Here is a 24808-nt window from a genome sequence, read left to right as displayed (position 1 = left end):
CTGCACTCAATCCACTGAGCCACACCAACCAGGGCTGATAGGCGTGATTTTTATAGAACCGATGAGAGAACATGAAACCTGGGGTTAAAGCAGTGAAATGGCCTAGCTAGATGGACATTACTCAGAAGGTACAGGCTTGTCTACAGTTAGGGTCAGATGCTGGGGAAAAGGAGAATGAATCTAGCCTCTTTCTTGATATAGCAGTTAATCCGATTAATCAGGATTTAAAATGTAAAGTTTATTGTAGATTTGGGAGTGGGGAGGATATAAGCAGATATTACATAGCTAATTTAGACAGTTTCTATTAGTAAACATTACAGGAATGTGTGTGAAATACAGGGGTTTGGCAAAAGTAGGTTTACAGTTGTGAGTACACAAAACAGTTTAATCTTGTATTATTACTAATTAATTTCGTATTCTGCATATGAACACCTTGAAACCTATTTTGGCCCATTCTTGTATATAGTAATATTTTACATGTATATGAAATTAATGTAAAAAATCTAAACATATTCCTTCACTTTTATTTTGTCTAAGACTTCCAGCCCTGTAGGCTATATATATATATTTGAATAATTTCTGTTGCATTTGTTGTACAAAGCTTGATTGCTTTCAGAAAAAAAGAGTAAATTATTTAATATGTACTATTGAAACAGTTTAGCAGTTTTATGAGCTGACTGATCAAGTTGATTGTCGATGTGGAATGATTAGGCAGATGAGGTCACTTTCTTCGCTTGCCTATACACGAAGTGCGTAATCAGATTTTGTATGTGGGATAGTTTTTGACTCTATTAGGTTGGTTCAATATTTTATTTTATTTTTATTTTTTTTAAATATCTTATTTATTTATTTTCAGAGAGAGGGGAAGGGAAAGAGAGAGAGAGAGAGAGAAATATCAATGTGTAGTTGCCTCTCATTTGTCTCCCACTGGGAACTGGCCTGCAGCCCAGGCACGTGCCCTGACTGGGAATTGAACTGCGATCCTTTGCTTCACAGGCCTGCGCTCAATCCAATGAGCTACACCAGCCAGGGCTGGTTCAATATTTTATATGATTTACAAGGAGCTGTTCAGAAAAGTTAAATAATTGTCAATTTAAGTAATTGTCTACTGATATTTTCAAAATATTTATTTGAAATCTGATTAGCTAAATATTTAAAAGCAGGATAATATTCTAAAGTGCATATGCATATTTAGAAGGCAAATATTATTTCTCATTTATAAGCTATATTGCTTTTATAATGACTACTAGGCCTATTTTCTCAAAGGAACCATTGATTCCTATTAAGTTTTTATATTTCTAATATTATTAATGTAAAATTTATCAAATACATATAATTATAGTCATATATAGTTAAAATATTTAGGGGTGCTATTTATTTTTAAATGTTACTCTATCACTAAACTTTTTTCTTCCGTATTTTTATCTGTCTAGAATTTACAGAAAATTTCAATATCTACTAAATCCTCGTCAGGTTTACAGTCTTGCTGTAAATGGACCAATGCCAGGGTAAGTCCAAGGACAATATTATCGCTATTAATTAAAATTAATTAAGTAAGCAAACCTGAACTACCTAAAATAATGTTTTTTGAGTATAGCAGGCAGATCAGTACACAGCAGAATGTAGAATGTCAACTACATAAGAGAAACCCATGCAGATGCTGGTTTTCAAAATCGTTTGTTTGAAGCAGATTTTCCTCTCCTGTAAATATTATGAAGTAATATTAATACAAATGCTAATAATTATAATCATACACACATATAAAACACAGACTAGCTGGGTGCTTAAACTTATAAACTATCTGTTTGAAAAAGTACTCTCCTCATCAAATATAGAATATAAATCTACAGAGTAAAGAAAAGGCTAGTTAACACATAATCAGAATTATAATATAATTTTTTACTTACTGCTTACAAAATATAATGAGTATCAGTTCTTATTGTTAATAGGTAAAGTGTAGTAAAATAAATTTTTATGTAAATCATATACTTTTGATGTGACAAGAATGCACTGAAGGAAATCATTAATTTGGCCTGCTTAACTAATTAATATCTTCTTCCACTGACCTGTCTTCTCTCTTTCAACATGCGGATAAACACTGGATCAGAAAAATGGAGAGAAACTCTATAATCTTACAAAAGTTTCTTTTTAAAAAAAGTTAGTATGATTAAAATAAGTTTCCTAGGGACTTCTGCCAAGATGGAGATGTAGGTGGAAACACTGGCCTTCTTGCACAACTAAGTTTAAAAATAATAAAGTTTTAGCAACAAAAACGCAACCAAACCACAGAAAATTGAACTACACGGAAGTCTGACAACAAAGAACCCTTCAGCCAAACCGGTAAGAGGGGCAGAGCCAGCAGCAGAGAGGGGTCGGACAGGAAAGATCCACCGGACCAACCAGGGCTCACAACCCAAGCGCACCGGCAGCTGTGGGCGGATCCCAGGTGTGGAGAAGCCAGTGGACCCACTGAGGACTGATCGCAGGCACACATTCACACGCAGATAAACTGGTGAAGGAGTGAGCAGTGAGACAGACCACGCAGGCCCCAGCGGCGGGAAGCGGCAGAGGGGACCACTGTTGTCCCTCTCTGACCCTGCCCCCACATACAGCATCACAAACCAGGGTCCTGGGTGGCCCTTCCCTGGTGAACACCTAGGGCTCCGCTCCTCATATGTAATGGGTGTGAACAGACCAAACATGGCTCAAGAACTCAAAGTCCCAGAGCCCATAACTCTAAGTGACGAAGAAATAGCCAAACTTTCAGATTAACAGTTCAAAACACTGGTGATCAGGATATTCACAGAACTGGTTGATTTTAGTCACAAATTAGAGGAACATATGAAGGCTAAACTAATTGAAATGAAGGGAAATGCACAGGAAAGAAATGGTGATGGAAAGGAAATGGACTCAAATCAAGGGAGTGGACCAGAAGGAAGAAAAAAATGACCAAACAGAAAAATATGAAGAAACAAGAATTCAAAAAAATGAGGAGAGGCTTAGGAACTTTCAGGACATCTTTAAACGCTCCAACATCTGAATTATAGGGGTACCAGAAGGGGAAGAGGAACAGCCACGAGTGGAAACCTTATTTGAACAAATAATAAAGGAGAACTTCCCCAATCTGGCAAAGGAAATAGACTTCCAGGAAGTCCAGGAAGCTCAGAGAGTCTCAAAGAAGTTGGACCCAAGAAGGAACACACCAAGGCACATGATAATTACATTAGCCAAGATTAAAATGAAGAGAATCCTAGAAGCAGCAAGAAATAAGGGGACAGTCACCTACAAAGGAGTTCCCATCAGATCGTCAGCTGATTTCTCAAAAGAGACCTTTCAGGCAAGAAGGGGCTGGAAAGAAGTATTCCAAGTCATGAAATCCAAAGACCTACATCCAAGATTGCTCTATCCAGCAAAGCTTTCATTTAGAATGGAAGGGCAGGTAAAATGCTTCTCACATAAGATCAAATTCAAGAAGTTCATCATCACCAAGCCTTTATTATATGAAATGTTAAAGGGACTTACCTAAGAAAAAGAAGATAAAAAATATGAACAGCGAAAGGGCAGCAAACTCACAGTTATTAAGAACCACACCTAAAACAACACCAAACTAAGAGGACAGCTAGATCAGGAGCAGAACCATAGAAATGAAGATCACATGGAGGGTTAGCAACAGGGGAGTGGGAGGAGGAGAAGGGGGGAAAAGGTACAGAAAATAAGTAGCATAGATGGTAGGTAGAAAATAGATAGGGGAGAGGACAAGAATAGTATGGGAAGTATAGAATTTAGAGAACTTGAGACAGGTGATCATAAACTAAAGGGGAAAATGGTGGGGGAGGGGGTATGCAGGGTGGAGGGGAATGAAGGGGGAATATAACAACTGTAATGGCATAATTAGTAGAATATATTAGAAAAAATAAAATAATAAAAATAAATAAGTTTCCTAGGTTATGTGTGAAAGTAGAAAACAAATATTGATATTGTACTGTTTCAAATGCTCAGAATAAAATTTATATCAGTGTACCTATATGAAATAAATATAACTAGAATTATTAGCACAGATTCCCATAATTACATTCAACTTTCTTTCATTCCTTGCTCCTGTCCAAGGCCCGCTTCCAAATACAGGGTGCTGATGTGTGGAAACTACTTGCTATAAAAGGCAGGCTTACCACAGGAATTTAGTTCAGAACAATGCCTTTGTCAAGCTCCAGACTCCAGAGTCTAAAGGATCATGATCAAATTATTGGATAAGTGAGCCACATGCAGGAAATCCCTATTCAGTTAAAGCCAAACAAAAGTAAAGTCTTGATATTAACAAACAAGCTCAGGCAAGATGGCTTTTTTTTTTCTTCTCTCTTAATAGTCTCTAAACTTAGAAGTAGGTCTTACTCTGCAGGATTAAGAAATTCTGCATTGAAAAATTTAGCAATTCCAAGACCTCCACCCACACTAAATCAATCCTGGGCTTGGCCTGGGTTTCATAGTTAAATGTGATGCTACTGACTCTACTAATTACAAGCCCGATGACCTAACTTCCCTATGCCTTTGTTATGTTGCTGTAGGAGAAAAATAGCTCTCTGATAGGCTAGTTAAATTAAATGGAATAATGTCAATAAAGCACATAAAAATGTGATTATCACATGATATATTCTCAATGTTATTTAGTATCAGTACTCTTTATAGCTATTAATTAATAATTACTAATAACATGACCACTTTTTAAGTTTATGTAACTATTCTCCAATAACATTGATTTTAGTCATTTCTCATTTTATTTTGTGCTTGCTCTAATGTATACTACATGTTTCACTCTTTTAATTTTAAGTTTTCTATCATCCTCTACTTTATTTTAATGTATTAAAAAAATAAAAGTATTATATATATACTTAAAAGCCCATGCTAAAATAATTTTTAGTATGAATTTTAATTAAAAGCTCTACCAGTCTGCAGGGTTTACCACCGAATTGTTTGTATGTATACTCTCAGAACTTTTTTAATAAACATAAAATGTACATGCGTAATGTATTCACATGTGTTATATACATATATAACATACACATATAAAATATACATAAATTTTTAATATTACTTGCAACACTTTTTTGCTACATCCAAAAGCATATGATAAATATTGAGTTTAGAACATATTGATCAGTTTTATTATTTTTAAGAGCTGTACAATATTCTATAGTTTTGTTAGGTAATGCATTACTGATAAACATTGAGTGCTTGTTCTTTTAAATTACTCCCAACTATGCTATGTTAATACCTAAATTTATGTATGTTTTTTAAGTATATTTTAATATTTTCATTGAATAAGTTAACATAGATAGAATTGCTTGGTTTAGAATATTTTCATTTTTAACTATATGCCTTCCTGCCAAAGTGCTATAAAAAGTGTATACTAAGTTACAATCCCAGTAACAGTGTATAATGCTTATTTCCCACAGTCTCCTTCAAATTGGATATCTTTAGCACTTTCTATATTTGCACAATATGACAGATGAAAGCATGTACTTATTTTTATTTCTATATCTCTGATATCAGTTATAAAATTGAATATGTTATTAACTTTATTTACTTTTCTATAAATGACAGACATGTATCCTGACTTATTATTCAAAATAAAGTTTACTGAAGAATTATGAGGTTGTTGATAGAATTAATGAAAAAATGAATTGGTTGTGGTATACACATAAATCATAATTGCATCCAAAATACCCTTAATATTCTACTAATTAAAAACCTTAATTGTCAAGTTGTATGCATGAGCACATACACACAAACTATTCAGTTATTCTTCTAGTGGTTCTACAGTAACCAGGAAAAAAGTAAGTCTCAAATATTGGGTCACTAAACAATATAGTTCGTAAAATCTCAGGATAGCACCCCTTTCTTGAGTCTTTTCCAAATTACGCCCTTCTCTTTCATTTAAAACTCTAGTCTAGGGTTTTGACTTTACATTCAAGGTGCTATTGTCACTAACAAATCTACAGGTGTCTTATAAAATAGTCATGGCTGTTTTCACCTTTCTTAAAGTCTTTTCTCCCTTGGACATTAGGAAATCAAGGTTTCCTCTCTCTAAGCTGCCGCTTCTTATATATCTGGATGTATTTTTCTTTAGTCCATTCCTTTAATGTCACTCTTTTCTTAGAATTTAATACTCAGAAGTTTATTAATTTCATGTGCATATGCTTCCTTAATTTTATGATAATAAAATAACAGTGATTTGTGTGGTGGAGGAGAGTGGGTATGTAGAATGTAATGACCTTGTGATGAGTCAGGTGTTTTCTCCATTTCCTGATGAGGAAACCTGGTCAGAGTGCTTCCAGAACTTGCTTCAGTGCCATAAAGAGCAAATCAGGTCTGTTGTATTCCAACAGGGTTCTTTCAGCCTGTGTTGTATGGTCCCTCTTCCTATTCCATTTCATTATTTTGATAACCAAGTGTACGTGGATGGCTTCTGAACATCTCCTTTCATCTCGGATTTTTCCCCGCAGTCCCGTGTGAATTTACTTAACTATTGTCAACATTTTCATACTAATGTTCCATTCGTATCTTAAATTTTTCATGTCTACAACTAAGCTCATTTTCTCATCCCTTCCCAAATTGTCCACTGACTTTTTTCTCTAACCTGATTAATGGAAGTACCATTGAGTTTTATATTCCTTCTTACAATACATTCTTTCACTCTGTCCAGTATTTCTCATCTAATCACTCTCCTTGTATTCCATTTCTCCCTTCTTACATATTAACCCTTCACTCAATTTCTTCTCCTCCAATTCATTAGCGAATTGACCTTTACAAAAACTTCAAAATTCAATTCAGTATGTCTACTTTTAGTAAGCCAGCTCTGATATTCTTTGCTACCTCACTGGCATTAACCATCTTAAGAGAACACCCCTCACTGTGTGTTCTTGTCTGCCTTGTAAATTAAGCCTTTGGCTCACATGTAGGCACCACTCTTTGTCTTGTTTTGGAATCTCTGGAATCGAATGCAGTTCCCGGTACACAGTTGCTGATTTTTAATGTATATTAAATAAGTTAATTGATACAGGCGATATATAATTTACAAAGTTATTTTTATAGGTATAGTTATCTCTCAATTTCCAAAAGTTTATTTTATACTACTTTATTTTTAGAAAGACCTACATTAGTACCTGTTTCACCAATTGAAACTCAAAGAGGATGTTCACATTTACAAAAAATACTATTAGCATACTAAATCAGTAAATTTTTAGAAAGTTCTAAATATTTACAAATTTTTAGAACTTTATTTTATGAAAGGAAATACTCTTTATTTTATGCCATTTTAGCTTATGAAAGGTTTTATTGGAACATGGGGGGGGGACCTGTATATGGATTTTTCATGAACTAGATATTTCTTCGGCATTTATAGCTATTCTGTTGTATTTGATCCTGGTCAAAGTAACATTTATTTTTCCTTATGGACTTCCAGAGTTACTCCCTAACTCATAAAACCTTCTTATTTCACATTCTAAAGTTAATTTGATGGAATGATCTAATGCATATAAAATAAAAACTCTTCCTAATTTTTAATAATACAAGCATGTGGATGACAGAACAGATGTGCATACATTTGCCAAACAGGTCCAAGCAACCCAACAGAGTCTGCTGCTGTATCGTGAGGTTTATTTTAGACTGTGCTTTGGACCACAGACAATATCTCTGTGCTTTTCATTTGGATGTGTTGAGAATGAGTTCTAAGTTAACTTCTCTTCTTCTTCAGGAAATTCTTGTAATTATGGTTAGATCAAAACACTTCATCATATTTTTACTTAATTTACTTAAAAATTGTTTTGCTGTGTGGTAGTCATGTAACTTTCAACCTTAATAGAAATATTTTAATTATGTATTTACATATATACATATATTAATAGCCATAGTGGATACATATACATTAGTACTTTGAGGGATAGACACATGTGCATGATCATAAACACGAATTCATATTGCAGCACTAAATAGTATATATAAATACTGAGTTGATTTAAGTTGTTTATAATCTAATTAAGAAAACTTTTGCATTTATAAATGAGAAAAAATAACAAAAAAGGTTTTATTTTTTTAATTACTTGGCCCTTACATATTAATTTATATTCATATATATTTAAATCATCCTAAAAGGATTACTATTTTCCATGTACCAGAATAAATCAATATTTTTATTTAAGGTAAGATTTGTATAGAGGTATTTTACACTTCTATACTAATGAAATTATGAATAGTCTCAATAAAAGGTCAGTGGTAGTTTATCTAATTATTACTTTGTTTTTATTCATTCAAAATGATTTAAGAGAATGTAATACTCTTTTTAACATGTTAATTTTCCAAGAATAATATGCACTGGTTAAAAAAGGAATAGGTATTTGAACCACATTGCAGAACTTATTGTTTACTGCCTTGTCCTTTCTCACTCCTATTACATTGGGGAGAGTGTCATTGTTTTTTAGTGAGATAGCAGCATAGGTCACCCAGGAATAAGAACCCTGATTTTGTCTCTCATTCTTAGTCACTTCTCTCTGTTCCCCCTCTCCTCTTTTCTCTTCTAAAATACACATATGCCTAAAAGATGTTTCTGAGATTTCTAGAGATAATGACATTCATGTTTCAATTATGTAGAGTTCTGTGAGATCTGTATTTTTTAATACTCTGAAAGTTATTTCTAGCTGGAATGGTAACAGCATTACATTGCACTACACAAAATGCCCCCTCCCCAAGTATAAACTCATCTTTCATAAAAGATGCTTAAAAGATTAACTGAACTTGTTGAAACAGGTACAGTTTCTAGTTGCCTAAACTTTATGCTTTATTAGTAGAATAGAGGACAGAAGATATGATATGAGAGGACATGTTTATAATTAGTTTTATTTTGAGCTGAAATGATGCAGGAGACTCGTAACAGATGGTAAGTCACCACTTTGAAGCTGACATTATTATATCGAAAGAAAAACATGCTATCTAATCCCTCCCCATTTCATACTATACAGTGCAGGGTTTTCAGAACTGCTTCATGCATAGCTTTTGCAAATTGGGCATAGCAACTATAATCCTATCAGTGATACCAAGATATGTATAGGTGCAGTTGGGTATTAGGGATTAAGCATTGGTTTTTTTAGAGTATAAATATAGTTTTAAAACGATAGCAATATCATAAACCAGAAAAGGCAGCCTGATTTCCGTGAGGTCATTGTGACTCCACCTGATCTGTGACTATGAAAATAATATGCAACAGTGTACATTGTGAGTATAAGTGTGAATTGAGCTGAATAATAAGAGACACTTATTCATGTTTCTGGCCCAGAATGCTTAAATAAGACAAGCTCTTGCAGTAAACATTTTTTTCTAAAAAGAAAAAGAGGAGATTTATTGACATATGATAAAGCCACTTATGATCCTTCAACTTGTGCTTCTTTAATACAAAGAAATATAAATATGAAAGATTAAATAACCATTCATCTGCATTATTGTGCTAACAATATTTCCAAATCTTATACTGGTTTCATTTAAGTACTGGCAAATATAATTTTATAATATATATTGTATACTATGTATAATACTTAATACCCATGTAAGTATTTATTATTATATGTTCAATTTCATTTCTAATACATCCAAATTATTTATTATATGTATATAGCAGTTTTTTTATTTTCTTAAGATAACAGAATGTGAGACTAGAACAAAAAGAAAATCCTACATATTGAAGTTTAAGAAATCTGATTATAAGACACTTTCCAAGATTATGTAATCTGTACTGCAGTTTCTCTTCTTTCTTAAAATAGTTTTCATGTCATAGTTTTAAAAATACAATTGTCACACACAAATAAAGACTTCCTAGCTTTTCTTTTTTTTTGTCCTTACCTAAGGACAATTTTTTAATTGCTTTAGAGAGAAGAGAAAGGGTGGGGGCGGGGAGGGGTTGGAGAGAGAGAATGTTTGCACTCTTGTATGCACCCAGACCAGGGATCAAACTCAAAAATGGATATGTGCCCTGAGGAGGAATCAAACCCATGACCTTTTGGTATACAAAGTGACGCTCCAACCAACTGAGCCATACTGGCCAGTGCTTTCCTACATTTTCTATAACAGTTTTATCTTAATACTTATTAAAAGTTGAAAGTAGGCTTCTTAATCTCAAATGAAATATCTTTGTTCACATTGTCATATCAAGCATTATAATATCACCATCCTTTTTTTAATGTAGGGTGCACTGTAGTGTTGCTTGTTGAACAAACGTGATTAGGATGATGATTTCAGTTATATGTGGAATCTCAAGAACAACATAAATTGATGAACAAAATAGGAACAAAGGCATAGACACGTGGAACAGACTGGTAGCCATCAAGGGGGGGGGTAATGGGGAGGAGTGGATGGAAGAAGGTGAAGGGATTAGCCAAAGAGCATATATGCATCACCCGTGGACACAGACAGTGGTGTAGTGAGGGCCAGAGGGCAGGGAAGAGGGGCTGGATGAAGGCAGGCAGCGTGGGTAAAATGGGGACATCTGTAATAGTATCAAGAATAAAAAATAAAGACAGAATAGTGATTAAAAAGCATCTGACACAGGGCTACTAAATCCATGCATTAACATAGGATCTCTTCCAAATATAGCTATTTTGAATAAACAGTTAATGCTCCAGAACCAACAACAAAAAAACTTTAAAAAATCATTAATTCTTTTCATAAATTACTTTAATATTTAATTTCAATAAAATTTCATGAAAACAGATAGCAAAAATAAAATCCTGAGCCATGTGTGATCACCTCATTGCAAAACATGTATACTTACTAATTCTGCAAGTGAACTTGTCAAGTCGGCTTCTTTCCTAATATTCCTCAGTCCCTCATCCTCCCATTGCTAAGATTCTGTATGAAGTACGAACCTTCCATCTGCTGGTCTTTACAGCTTAACAAGTGGCAAGCAAATGCCGATGGAGAGCCCAGCATTTGGCTCTTGCCAAGTATCAGATTTGCTTATTCTCAATCAGAAGCATTTTCCAGTGCACTTTTTGTTCCCGAAGTCATAGGCAGGTCTCTCAGTAGTCCTCAGGCTCCAGTTCCAGATAGGAGGTAGGAGAACTCCTTACTATCTCTCCATCCAGCTGTGCTTTTTAGAAAGTTCTCTATGTGACTATTTTGCCAGATTACTGGGGGTGGGGAGTTGGGGACATGGAGGAGTAGCAGCATATAAAGTACCCATACTACTTTTAATAAAGAAAAAATAATAGTTACATTAATAATACAAGATATGGCAGAGGGAAGTTTATAGTTATCTATATGGAAAATAATACAAAACTTCATATATAATAATGCAAGAAAAAACTCTTGCATATTCATAACAGTAAATCTACTTTTGCCCCACCCTGTAATCTGTGAATGGTACAATGTAACTTATTTACATGTATCTTTTACATGTACATTGGGCTTAAATCGACCCAATGAAGGAGGCTTTAATTGCATTTTAAAGCAAAGGAAACTGATCCTCAAGATGGTTACATAACTTTCCAAGGCTACTCTTCAGTGACTGAATGAACTACAGAATGAATCTCCAGGGAAAACAGTGTGGATTGAGTGGGTTGGGAGGGTGAGCTAGAGAGGTTGACTTTTCAACCCATTTAACAATCAATTTACAGATAATGAATTGACAGTCCCATGGGGTTCATGTTTGGGGTAGGATGCTGATGAGGAACCTATGTTGACAATTTTTAAATAAAACAGTTACATATAAGAGATGAAACATTGTTATAGATGAACAATGGTGAGTCAAATGGATGGTTACCTGTTCGCCAGAAACAATGAGCTCTATGATGTCATTGGTTTATTTTAAAAAGATTTTCGAAACTTCAATGATAAAATATTTGAAAACATAGAAAATAGACAATTCAATGCAGAAATATAGCTGGCAAAAACTGATTTAGGAAGAATTAGAAAATATGATTTTTAAATAATTATTACAGGAATTAAAACCATTATTTTAAGACTTTTCTATTTAAAAAAAAAAAAGAAATCAAAGACTCACCAGGATAGTTTAAATGCAAGTGCTACTGTTTTAAGGAATTTTCAAATTTATACAAATGCTTCCAAAAATAGAAAATGAAGGCATGTGCTGTAATACAGTTTATGAGATAATAATTTTGATAAAAAAAATTAGAGATGGTATCAGAAAGGAAAATAGTGAGTCAGTTGTATTCATGAAATTAGATGCAGAACTTCTAAACAAATTTTCAAACTAAATTCAATTCTCTGTAAACAATATTAATAAACAATGTCCAATTTAAGTATATAAAAGGATTATGAGGATGGTTTAATAATACAGAATATATAACATTACTGATTAACTGTGATCAGTCATATCAGCATCTCACATATACATAAAAATACTTATATTGAGTCATAATAAACTTACTATAACAAGAAGAGAAGGAAACTTTTTTAACTTATAAAATGTGTCACTCAGAATAGAAAAAAATATCCCTACCAAAAATATCACCCTAAATTGAGAAATTCTAGATGTATTAAATTTAAATTCAGGAATGAGTTATGCAGTTCTATATGAATACTTCTATTCAGCAATATATTGGTGCTACAGCCAGCACAATACAAGGATAGGAATAAAAAGTATAAGAATTAGAGATGACTAATGGGACCATTGTTATCAGCAAATGGCACAATTTATATAGAAATCCAAATGAATTTATAAACAAAATATAGGCAATAGACAAAGTAGGAGTAATGTGTCTGTTTAAAACATGAAGGTATAAAAGTGAAATATATTTACATATACAAGCAACAAAACCATTAAAATCAATAATTTTAAAAATACACAAACTATAAAATAACCACAAATAATTCTAATAAAATATATGCAAGAGCTATATGTGAAAATTAAAAACTTTATTGGAAATCATTAAAGAATATCGAAATAAGTTGAACAAGCCTATACTCATAAGCAAGTGAATTTAATTTACACTAAATAGGTTTTTATTTCTCCAAAAATTGATCTCTAGGCTTTATGTACCTGCACTTAAAATTATGATCGGTTTTACTTTTTATTTTGTGGAATATGATAAGTTAACTTTAAAACATGTATAGAAAAGCAAAGAAGGAATAATGTCTTAGATTCTACATGGTCTATAAGATTAGACTTACTATGTAACTATAGCAATTGTAAGACTGTGATACTTGTGCAGAGATGGGCAAATTCATGAATAAAATGGAATAGACAATCTGAAGAGAAATGTACTTACATATGGAGATCTAACTCATGATGGAGCTTGCATGGTAGAAAGTTGAATTACCCACCAGTGAAGAGATGGATTAAAAATTTGTGTACAACATCAAAAAGGAAGGAAGAAAGAGAAAGCAAAAGATAAGAAGGAAGAAAAAGTCAGGAGAGGGCAGGTGCTAAGAGAATAAAAGGATCCATACTTCATAATACCACAGTAAAATTTTGTAAATATTTTATATATGTGTAATATTTTATATAACATATGCAATGCAATATATATTATATAGTTTAATGTGATGGCATGAGATAGGGATTATGGTTATTTTTATATATTTTATATCAGTATATGATAATATACTGTACTTCTTATTTCATACCACCACACAGAATTTCTGTTAAAGGCAAAACTGAAATTTTAAAAAAGATTGTATGTGAAATTTTCTCTGACCTTTGAGTAAACAGTTTCCTTATGCACAAAACAGACTAAAGTGCTAGCCACTTATGAAAGTTAATAAATTTGAATATAATAAAACTAAATGTTCATTAAAATGCACATTAATTAAACATAACAAATCTTGCAACTTTTAGTAAATATTTCCAAAAATGGATTACAAGTAATAAAAAATAAAGAATTTTTATGAATCAACAAGAAGAAAAGATGAGAAAAACATACAAAATGCATAAGCAGGAATTTCCCAAAAGAGGAAACACAGGGAATGAAGAGAGTATTGATGAAGAGAATGAATATTACAGAGAGTATAGGGTCTGTCAGATCTCAACTACGTGGCAAATGAACATGTGCGTTGGTACAGCATCTTTAGGAAGCAAAAGTCATAGGTAAGTAATTCTATATGAAAGTAGTTACTGCCCATGACACTAGAAAACTTAGCCAATAAGGCAATTATTTTTAAGAACATAAAACTAACTACTCCAAATGTCAATTGGCGTGCATTAAATATTATGGATTAAAGAAGCATGTTCACTTAATAACTGATATTTTGCAATAGAAATCAAATAATTTGAACTATTCATGGACAAAACATCTTCCACATGAATAGCCTTTAATAAAAATACTTAATGAAAAGAGCAAAATGTAATATGTTGTTTATAGCATACACATGCTAACCATATTAATTCAGAGAGAGCATAGAGCAAAATATGTTTTCAGAAATGTTCTGTCCTTGGGGTACACAATTAGTGTTTATATTATACATAATATATGTCACATAATAGAAGCAAACCAATTGGTAATAGACTGGAAGAAAATGCTGCAACATATTTAACAAAAGTTAAATAGTCACAGTATATTACATAAGTTATATGTGAAAATTTTATGTTCTAAATATTCATGGTTCTTATTACACTGTTGGGTTTTAGTGAATTTTTATACATTTCTATTTACACACTATTTGTATTACTTTAACAAGATGTTTTTTCTATTGATGCTAATTTAAGTGAAACTATCACTCATAATACACAAAGAGTTTGAGAGATAATGCAAGAGAACTAAATGGAAAAGGGGCAAGTCTTTGCAGATGAAGTTCACAGAAGAGGTTACACATCTACTAAACCTACAAAAAAATGTACTCAACCCACTAGTAAACAGGGAGCTGTGATTTTAGAATAGTAGCAACATGCTGTTTTCCCTCGTTAATGAAGAAATGCCATAAAGTTGTTTATATGTTGCAAGAAATGGGCACTTAACATCTTGTACAATGGGAGCCATGAAAAGGGTGATATGGTGGTATAGGGGAACCTTTCCTGTCTAGAAGGTTAGTCTTCAAAACATGCGCATTTTCATATAACTGTACTTGAGATAATGTTAAATACAGTATTCGCTCTTTGTAATAGTGAAATGGTAGAGATAGTTTAAAACTAAATAAAGAAAAATGATTTAAATCATGGAATATACAACCTACATAATACATTCTCTTACTATAAATCACGAGGCAACTCTGTGTGCTGACACAGAAAGATGTCTTAGAAGCAATTTTTTAAAGATACTGTAGGTTTATTGTGATGCAGAGAAACTTTAGGAAAATAGGAAAACAAACAGCCATGGAGAACTCAGTAAGAAATTGAATGATGGATGGTACCTCATCATCCAGAATCCTCTACCCTAGATGCAGAAGTCGTATGAAGATAACCAAAATAGCAGTTTTCCAGGGTAGAACAAAATTGAGGTTGTCTTCCTCAGATATTCATTATTTAGGGTTGATTTTAGCTAAGCTGCTGGCTTCTAGCCCAACAAGCTATAGACAAAGACATCGGGGTCACATAACAGACCTTCTCATGGTATCTCAGAAAGAAGGAGCCGCGATTTTTAACAAATAAGTTAAAAGGATATATAGCACAATTTCATTCATGTTAAAAATAAGTATATAAGAAAATTTATGTGTGTGTCCATGTGCATATATAAATATACAGGGAAAACCTTGGATAATTGCATATTATATTATATTACATTACATTATATTATATTATATTATTTAATTTCCAGTGGTTATCTCTGGCGTAAAGGAGGTAAAGAGTTACATTCCAAACACTTATGTCTCGTTTCAATTTTCTTACTGCAAGAAAATGCGCATGTATGAGTACATAACTGCCTACATTACTAGCCTTGGTGACTCCCCCAAAGCTGGTTGCATTAACATGCACGCTGCCTGCAGGAACAGCGGCAGCAGTGGGCACTTACTACAGCTGAGCAGTAGCTAGGCTGGGTGTTTCCGGATGCTAGTCACAGCGGGCCAGGGCAACAGACAACGGGACGCTCCCTCCTGTTTGCAGATTGGAAGTCAGAAGGAGGAAACACTGAAATGGTTAGCTGCAGAAGCATCCTGTTCAATTTCTCCCAGTAATTAGGAGGCAGAATCCTCTCAAAGACATATTTAGTGACAGGATAATCATACATTTATATCATTATTCAAAAGAGAATTTTGATTCATAAAAATTATGAAATGAAATACTGAAGCATATGCGACTGATTATATGAACTGCAGATCACATCTGGGAGACTACCAATAAAATTATTGTAATTTGAATTTTTTTAGGTAATAAAAGAAAAATAAAGAATATATATTGTGGAATTGAGTACAATTAAAATGATTAAATTAGGACATGTTAATACTTTCAGAGGTATATTCTAGGTCAGAATTTAATATTTTCTCAGTAAAATCATTGAAATTTTACAGTTTTCATGAACTAAGAATACTTTTACTAGATGAACTTCAAAAAATATCCAACTAAACATGTCGTAATTTTAAGTTCTCAATGGTGTGCTTATTTTCCAGGTTAAACTTCTTCCGTGACGTTGTGGACTTCAGAGTGCTAGCCTGCGGAGGAGATGGAACAGTGGGGTGGATTTTGGACTGCATAGGTAATGAAGACTCATGTTTAACGTGGCTGGGGTCAGAGTGGCAGCCTTACATTCTGTGCATTGCATTGATTAACAGATGCATTGCTGTCTTTGGATGTTACAGTGATATAACTGACATTCAGCATGTGTGCACACTTTTTCCCGGTTTAGTTTATTCTATGTTTAAAATAGATACTTTACAGCATAATGTGAAGTATCTGGGATCCTTCTTTTCTCACGTATTGCTCATGGAATTGACTAACCCCTCAGAGTTTTTTGTAAATCAGCCACCATTTGTTTCTTTGCCTTAGAGAAGGAGCCAAAAAGGATTTTAGAATTTGCTGTTGAGTTTGTCACATAGATGTGCTTGTTTGGTGTGAGTATGGGACCTGAGAACCTGACCCTGTACATACATTCATGTCATCACCCTCCATCGTTATTATCATAATTATAACTAATTTTTATTTATCACGGCCTGTCTAATAGGCCTTGGGCTAAGGTTTTTACCCCAATCTTCTTAGTTCTCACAACTCTATAATATAGTTTTGATAATCCCATTTTTGAGATAGGGAAATTAAAAAGCTTGAAGAACTTAAAAACATGAACAAAATTTTGTATCTGTGAACTGACAGAATGGAGATTAGAACCTGCACTTCAATCTTATTTTACATTGCTTCTCAGTTCAAATTTTGAAAACTGGATTTTTATAAGCACACAAAACAGATACATGACTGAGGATAAAAGGTAGACATAAATTACAAGAGAAGCCTGATATAATCAGGAAAATTATGTTTTTTTTATAGACAGCTGTTAGAACTGATTACTGCTCAGTAAAATAGATCATAAATTCACCTTTATGGGGAGATAAATCCAATACAAATATTCACCTCTAATTTCTCATTTCAGTTATTGCATAACTAATTAGTTTAAAAAAAACAGGCCCTTTCACAAAAAGGGAAGAATTGACTCAAAATGAACTTTACTATCTATACAAATTGAAACTTTTGTATAATCAATGCAGGTCAAAATGTTTTGTCTTTTCATACATGTTGAAATATTGAAATTAAAAATAAATACAAACTGCCAGTACATGTTTGATAGTACATCTAACTTTAATCTGCTGACACTGAAAAAAAAAGAAACAGTAAAAATTGTGCTCTCTGGCCTCCTGGTAAAGGATGTAAATAGCTTTAGTACGTCATATTTAAGGAGAAAACCAGAATTCAATAAGTATAAAAATTAAAGAGTTGCTTGTACACTATCTGAGGACTTGTGAGAATTTCAGAGTGTAGACATCAGGATATTATTGGTTTGTTTTAACCCCCAAAATGTAAGCCTTGGCTATCAGCTGTGGCACATCCCTAAATAATCTATTTCCTTTTTATTTTTATACACAAATGCTTACTGACTTTGAGCAGCTGAGGGAAAAAATAAAGTAATATATGGTTGTGAGAGTCATTCAAGACTTGTAATGATGCGGACGGTGGCAGAGATCCTCCCTGTTCTGAACTCAAATCACTGTTTTATGTGAAGGTGAATCGCAAAGAAAGCCTGCTGATCTCATGGTTAAACGCTGTTTATTCTGAAACGAAGGAGCACCTTGGGTGGAAACAATGCAAGGACATTGTTCGCACTTTACTAGCTTCTAGAATTCAACTGTTGTTTTAAAAAGTATTTTATTTGTTAAAGTAAAATGTATTAGAATAGTTGTTGCAAAAGGCCTTTATATAGAAACCTAACCCATCACTCTGGTTGTGCTCTTGTACCCATATTCCTATGTTATGTATCCCTATATTCCTGAGAATTTTTTTAAAGATTGAAATCTTATGTTAAATTTTTCAGTTATAGCTGACATTCAGTATTATTTTAGATTACTTTTAGGTGTACAGCACCGTGGCTAGACATTTATATAATTTGGGAAGTGATCACCCCTATAGGTCTAGTACCCACCTCTTGCCATACGTAGCAACTGCAATCTTGACTATACTTCCTGTGCTGTATTTTACACCCCTGTGACTATTTCATAACTGCCAATCTGTACTTCTTAGTCCTTTAAACCTTTTCACCCAGTTCCCCAAAGCCCCTCCCCTGTGACAGCTCTTAGTTTGTTCTTTGTGAGTTTTTTTCTGTTATGTTAGTTTATTTTGTTCATTAGGTTGCACATGTAAGTGAAGTCATGTGGTATTTGCTTTTTTCTGTCTGACTTATTTCAGTGGAGTTAAATCCAGCTTAAATCACAATTTTTAAATGGACTAGAGTAGTTAGAAGGCTTTCCTCATGCTTGAGACTTGAATGTTCCTGTGACTTTGTCCATAATGTTATTTGTTTGCATTTTATTAATTGCTACAAATGCATGGAGGTTAATAATAATTTATAATTGCATATACCTATAAAATATAACTTTTTAGTAAGTATTGAGTAGAATGCTTTCATTCCATGCTAGACTATATATTTTTTTACTGTTGTTCTATCTGTGATCAAAATTGTATTTTGTTTTACTTTTCAATTTCACAGAAAAGGCTAATGTAGTCAAGCATCCTCCAGTTGCCATTCTGCCTCTTGGGACCGGTAATGATCTAGCAAGATGCCTGCGATGGGGAGGAGGTAAAACAGCTTTAATGACAGTGAAAGTCTTAGCAAAATATAAACAGTACAGAACACACCCCCCTCCATGAATCCAGCATTTATTTACAACTGCCATGGGATTTTACCAAACATAATTGCTTTCAGATATAGAGTATATGATTTTGAACAATAATCTGGGTTAGAGAAACAAATAGCTGATGAAGTGTTAGACAGTGAGTGCTGGGCTTTTAAAGTGACACTAACTATAGATGTCACCAGGCAGGCAGGCTTCCAGACCTCTCTGGTACCAGGGCTTCTCATGTGAGAGGTAAGATCAGCATGGATTAACTGTGAAAGTAACATTCAGGTTTTTAATTTCTGAGTTGTGTGTTACAACAACAATCTAAGGAAAAAATGCAAAGGCTAATGAATGACTTGTCCAGGCATGAACACATGTTTTAAAACCCACTTTACACCAGGCAGTGTGTCCTGCCCTTGGGATACAGAATTAAGAATTGAAAATAAAGACTGTTTTCAAACTGGTCTTAAATTCTAGTGGCGCTTTGAGTCATATATAAATCATGAGACTTCCTTCTAACAGGTACACAGATAGCCAGCATAATGAAAGCCTCATCATTTCAGTGACAAGATGATACAGTGAGAATCATAGTGGAGGGATGACAGAACCATGAAGACCTAGGAGTGGACTTTATTGTGAAAGGGAACATCAAGTTCACAAGACCAGAGAGAGGTAGCCACTTGACATAGTCAAGGATATCAAAGTAAAACAGTGTGTATGGAATAGTGTGAATAAGGAGAGAAAATTTCAAGAGGAGGTGTTCAAGTATTTTGAAGTGTCATTAGTAGGCTATACCTAATTGAAGGTACCAAAGTAAACTAGATTTTGCTAAAGCGGGAAGAATTGGATCATAAATATTTTTAGCAGCTAACCTCACTCAGAGATGTTTGAAATGTGTCTACTAAGACAGTGTGCATCAGAAGCCCCTGGGGATCTTGTTAAAAATATAGTGACCTGTCCTCACCTCAAATATGCTGAATAGAAATATCTGGGGTTGAGACCTGGGCAGATGATTTTCTTTTTGAACAAACTCTCTCAGTAACTGATTTACAACACAGTTTGTGAATCGTTGCATGAGTGTCTGGCCAAAGGGGGAAATCTAAGTTGTGATCTATATGTGTACATGACAGACAGAACACTTTGTTTATGTAAAGTAAATACTTTGTTTATGATTTATTTGTCACTTTCATTACGGATATACTTTAGTGAAATAATATTATAAAATATTAAGGTAAGTTTCATAGAACCTAAAGATAAATAGATGACAGATAGATAGCTAGAATGAACCATTATGAGATGATTGTATTCTGCCAGGGCTTATATATGTATAGTGATTAAAAGAAAATCATGAATGTGGCTTCTAGTTGTACTTCTCTAAAAAATATGTTTAATATTTAAAAATTAATCATTTTGCCCTGGCTGGTGTAGCTTAGTGGATTGAGCGTGGGCCTGAGAACCAAAGGGTTGCTGGTTGAATTCCCAGTCAGGGCACATGCCTGCGTTGCAGGCCAGGTTCCCAGTACAGGGTGTGTGTGAGGCAACCACACATTGATATTTCTCTCCTTCTCTCTGTCCTTCCCTTCCCCTCTCTCTAAAAATAAATAAATACATACAATCTTTTAAAAATAAAAATTAATAAATTTATTTTTGGTTCCAAACTAATAAATGACTTAAATCTCAAAATTTATATATAAGTTCCATTTTTATGTTAATGCTTTTCTTATAAAACTCTTTTAAAGATATTATCAGGAAAGGAGTGGTGGCAGGTAAATGCAGACAATTGTACTTGAACAAAAATAAAACAATATTATCAGTGGCCAAAGACTCATGAGTTGTAGTATATGTCAGAGTCTAGATCAGTGATGATCTCTCTGGTTTCCTAGCATGTATTTGCACTGCTCTAGGTGCTAGATACAGAGTGAGGAAAAAAAGAAGTGGCTCTTACCCTTTGAGTACACAGGCATAAATCAATGGACAATGAAATGTATAGTTACAAAATAAGGTCAAGGCTAGGACAGAAGCAAACAGAGTGTATTTTTAGAGAAAAAAACATGAGAGAAACTTTTTTGCTGGATGTCTAGAAGGCCTCTCTGATGAAGTAACATTTGAGCTGGATTGAACATAGAAGGAGGGAGAAACAGCTTCTGCATTGAAAGGTCCAAATGAAAGCTGATAGGACCCTCAAGGCTGTCATGGAGGGGTTGATAGGTATGGATTGAGAGGAGTGATTAGTATGAGACCAAGGAGATCATCACCAGGCAGATAATGCAAGGGCTTGGTAGTTATGATAAGAATGTTACCTGATTGAACCTGAAGCACAAACCAAAACTTTGAAAGGGTAGCAAAAGCAATGTGACACAATCGCATTTGTTTTCAAACGTAGATTAATTAGGGGATGTAAAATTAACTGCTAAGAAAATGTGGAGAATTACGGTTTTCCAAATGAGAAATGTATAGTATTCATAATTAAAGAATATAAAGACTGGACTAGAGTAATGGTGATGCAAGAGAGATAAGTGGACAAACTGCAACTATATTTTCAGGATGGATTGATAGAACATGCCAGTGGGTTAAATCGGGGCTTCGCGGAAAATAAGGTAGTAAAAAGGGCTGAAAGATGTCAAGCTGAGCAAATAGGGAAATGGAAATGCCATTGGCTAGAGTTTACTAATTTAAAAAAATGCATGAGAGAGAGATTTTTTTCTTGCCAGGGGTGTAATAGAGCAAGTTGCTTAACAACTGTGCTTCAGGTTTCTCATCAGAATTTGAAGAAAATAAAAGTACCTGGTCCCCAGGTTCTTACACTACACTATTTAATTTGACCTGTGTCTGTACTTATTATTTTATGTAGTTATTATTATGCTTAACATTTAGAAGAGAAAGGTATATTATTCAACCAATAAACATTTGAGTCTCTTAGAGTCCATGGGATATATTGACTTGAAACTTTTTTTCAAGAATATATTTAACATTTTTGGAAATGTAATACTTGTAAGAACATAGGATGTTCTACAGCATTTGAAAAATATGCAATTTACTTTAACTTTGCAATTTTTATGGCAGTAATTAGTCCAATAAAAATGTGAATATTGCCCTGGCTGGTATAGCTCAGTGGATTGAGCCCGGGCCTGCGAACCACACAATCGCAGTTCGATTCCCAGTCAGGGCACATGCCTGGGTTGCAGGCCAGTTCCCAGCAGGGGACTCACGAGAGGCAACCACACAGTGATGTTTCTCTCCTTCTCTCCTTTCCTTCCTCTCTAAAGATAAATAAATAATTTTTTAATTAAAAAAAAATAAAAATGTGAATATTATTGCAAAAACATTTTGTAAAGATTAAGGGGGCAAGAGAGAATTTTAGATGTATCACACTTATAAATATTTGTTTTTGCTTTACATGATTTTTATTTGTAAAAATTTCTCTGAATTGAGGTAGATTCAAGCATTATTATAACATATTATTAAATAGAAAATAAATGTTAATCATGATTTCATTTTATTTCTTAGCCCAGAGTGATTATGGGTTTTAAATAAAAATAAGGGAAGCAAAATAACACTGTTGTTTTCTGGAAATAAGCATTCACTTGCATAGTTAGTTAGTTTGTCTTTTTATTAAAATATGCTCTTTTTGAGTTCAGGAATCCTATTTTTAGTTATGGATCATTATTTACGAAGCTCAGGCATAGATTACTACAAACATGTAGGGTGCATTTATATGATAAACTGGGGACTACAGTTTATAATGTTCACCCTTGCCTTGAGAATTAGTTCTGAAATATAGATGTTTCTCAAAATAGGTTTATTTGCTGCCTATCTTTTAACATTTGTTACTTACCTATAAGGCTGAATTTACATTAGCATTTTTCATATATAGCCATAAACATGTTGAGAACTAATATAGTTATAAGGATTGTAAGTTAGTGACCCTAGTAGAATCTAGTTTTGGTAATTACTTTTCACTCAATCTATTTCTAATATATTCCCTACTGGTCAGTTACAGTTCACACATTTTTCTGGTGTTATGTTGAACCCTGTTGTAATTAACCTGAAATGTGCCCAAAGACAAACTCAATATTTGATTTAAATTATTATTATATACTCATATTTCTGCTGTGTTGTGTGTATGAGTATATATATTTATATGTATATTATACTATATTTTCATAGTGTATTATACTGTACTATATTTATATATATATAATTATATCTGAAAACTATCATACATATTTTTTAAAAAGTAGAGTTTAGAAAATAGGTGAATATATTTAACTGGTTATTATTTAATTCAATAGGGAATATATATATATATTCATAATTTGAAAGGCTATTATTTATTATGTTTAAAATAAAAGGATAAGAGAATAAAAATTGAACTATTAAGAAACATCTGAGAGACTTCCAAACAAGATGGAAGCACAGGTAGATATGCTTTGCTTCATCACACAACCAAAAAAAGGACAGCAACCAATATAAAAACAAAAAACAACCAGAACTGCCATAAAATAAAACTGTATAGAAGTCCAAAAACCAAGGAGTTAAAGAAGAAACGTTTTCATCCTGGTAGGAGGGACAGAGACAGGACCAAGGTCAGGGAGGATGCATGGCAAGGTGGTGGCTGGAGAACCAGTTGGTCCCACATTCACATGTGGATAAACTGAGAGGAATAACTGGGGAGTGAGACCAACCCAGCAATTCTCAGGATGAGGAAATAAAGCCTTAAAACCTCTGGCTTTAAAAACCCGTGGGAGTTGCAGTAGCAGGAGATACTTCCAGTCGCACAGGAGAATACATTGAAGGGACCCATGCATCCCTAGAAAATACACAAACCCATCCAAGTAGGAATCAGCCCATATCTCTTGTGGATAGTGGAGGAAGTGACTAAGAGCAGGGTGAGAGCTGAGCAAATGGCATCATTCCTTCTCTGACTCCTCCCCTACATATAGTGTCACAACACTGGAAAGAGGGTTGACCCCTCCTGGCCAACACCTAAAGCTCTGCCCCTTACAAATAACAAGTGAGCCAAGACAAAGAAATATGGCCCAGATGAAAGAATAGATGAAAACTCCAGGAAAAGAAGCAACAAGGAGATAGCCAACCTATCAGATGCAGAGTTCAAAACACTGGTAATCAGGAAGCTCACAGAAGTGATCTAGTACAAATGCAAAATAAAGGAAGAAGTGATAGCTATACAAAGTGAAATAAAGAAAAATACACGGGGAACCAACAGTGAAAGGAAGGAAACCATAGTGTACTCAGGTAGGGCTAGTGCTGAAAACTTTTGTGACACTGCACAGAATCCATTATTTTGAGAGGGTGTCTTCCTGAATTAAGTACTATGAAGTATCAAAATTGCAGAGGGAATTGAAGCAAGCCAGCCAAAAGAAAGGGGATGTCCTGGGTATGTAGAATAAGAGATGATGTGGCACCAAGTTTAACAGAGAAGGACTTGCTATTTGAATTGAAAGTAGTGTATAAATAGGAGGAAAGGGTGAGGATGAGGAAGCTACCAAAAGACTCTAATCTAAAATGCTTCCAGGTTACTTACCTCAGCACCTAG

At 33.8% G+C, this 24808-nt stretch overlaps 1 protein-coding gene across 1 annotated transcript in view; it reads left to right on the top strand.

Moving 5' to 3' along the window:
- Positions 1-24808, top strand: part of DGKB (diacylglycerol kinase beta) — a 566799-nt gene that overhangs the window by 185198 nt on the left and 356793 nt on the right. Inside the window, exons 15-17 of the mRNA XM_053655066.1 lie at positions 1434-1508; positions 16543-16628; positions 19122-19211. Coding sequence (XP_053511041.1) covers positions 1434-1508; positions 16543-16628; positions 19122-19211 — 251 coding nt within the window. The remainder of the gene's footprint in view (positions 1-1433; positions 1509-16542; positions 16629-19121; positions 19212-24808) is intronic.

This window comes from Artibeus jamaicensis, unplaced genomic scaffold (genome assembly GCF_021234435.1).
Source record: "Artibeus jamaicensis isolate MK-2021 breed Jamaican fruit bat unplaced genomic scaffold, CSHL_Jam_final contig_923, whole genome shotgun sequence".
Lineage (NCBI taxonomy): Eukaryota > Metazoa > Chordata > Mammalia > Chiroptera > Phyllostomidae > Artibeus > Artibeus jamaicensis.
Note: the sequence above shows the minus strand (reverse complement) of the source record. Positions and strands in the feature narration are given on the sequence as shown.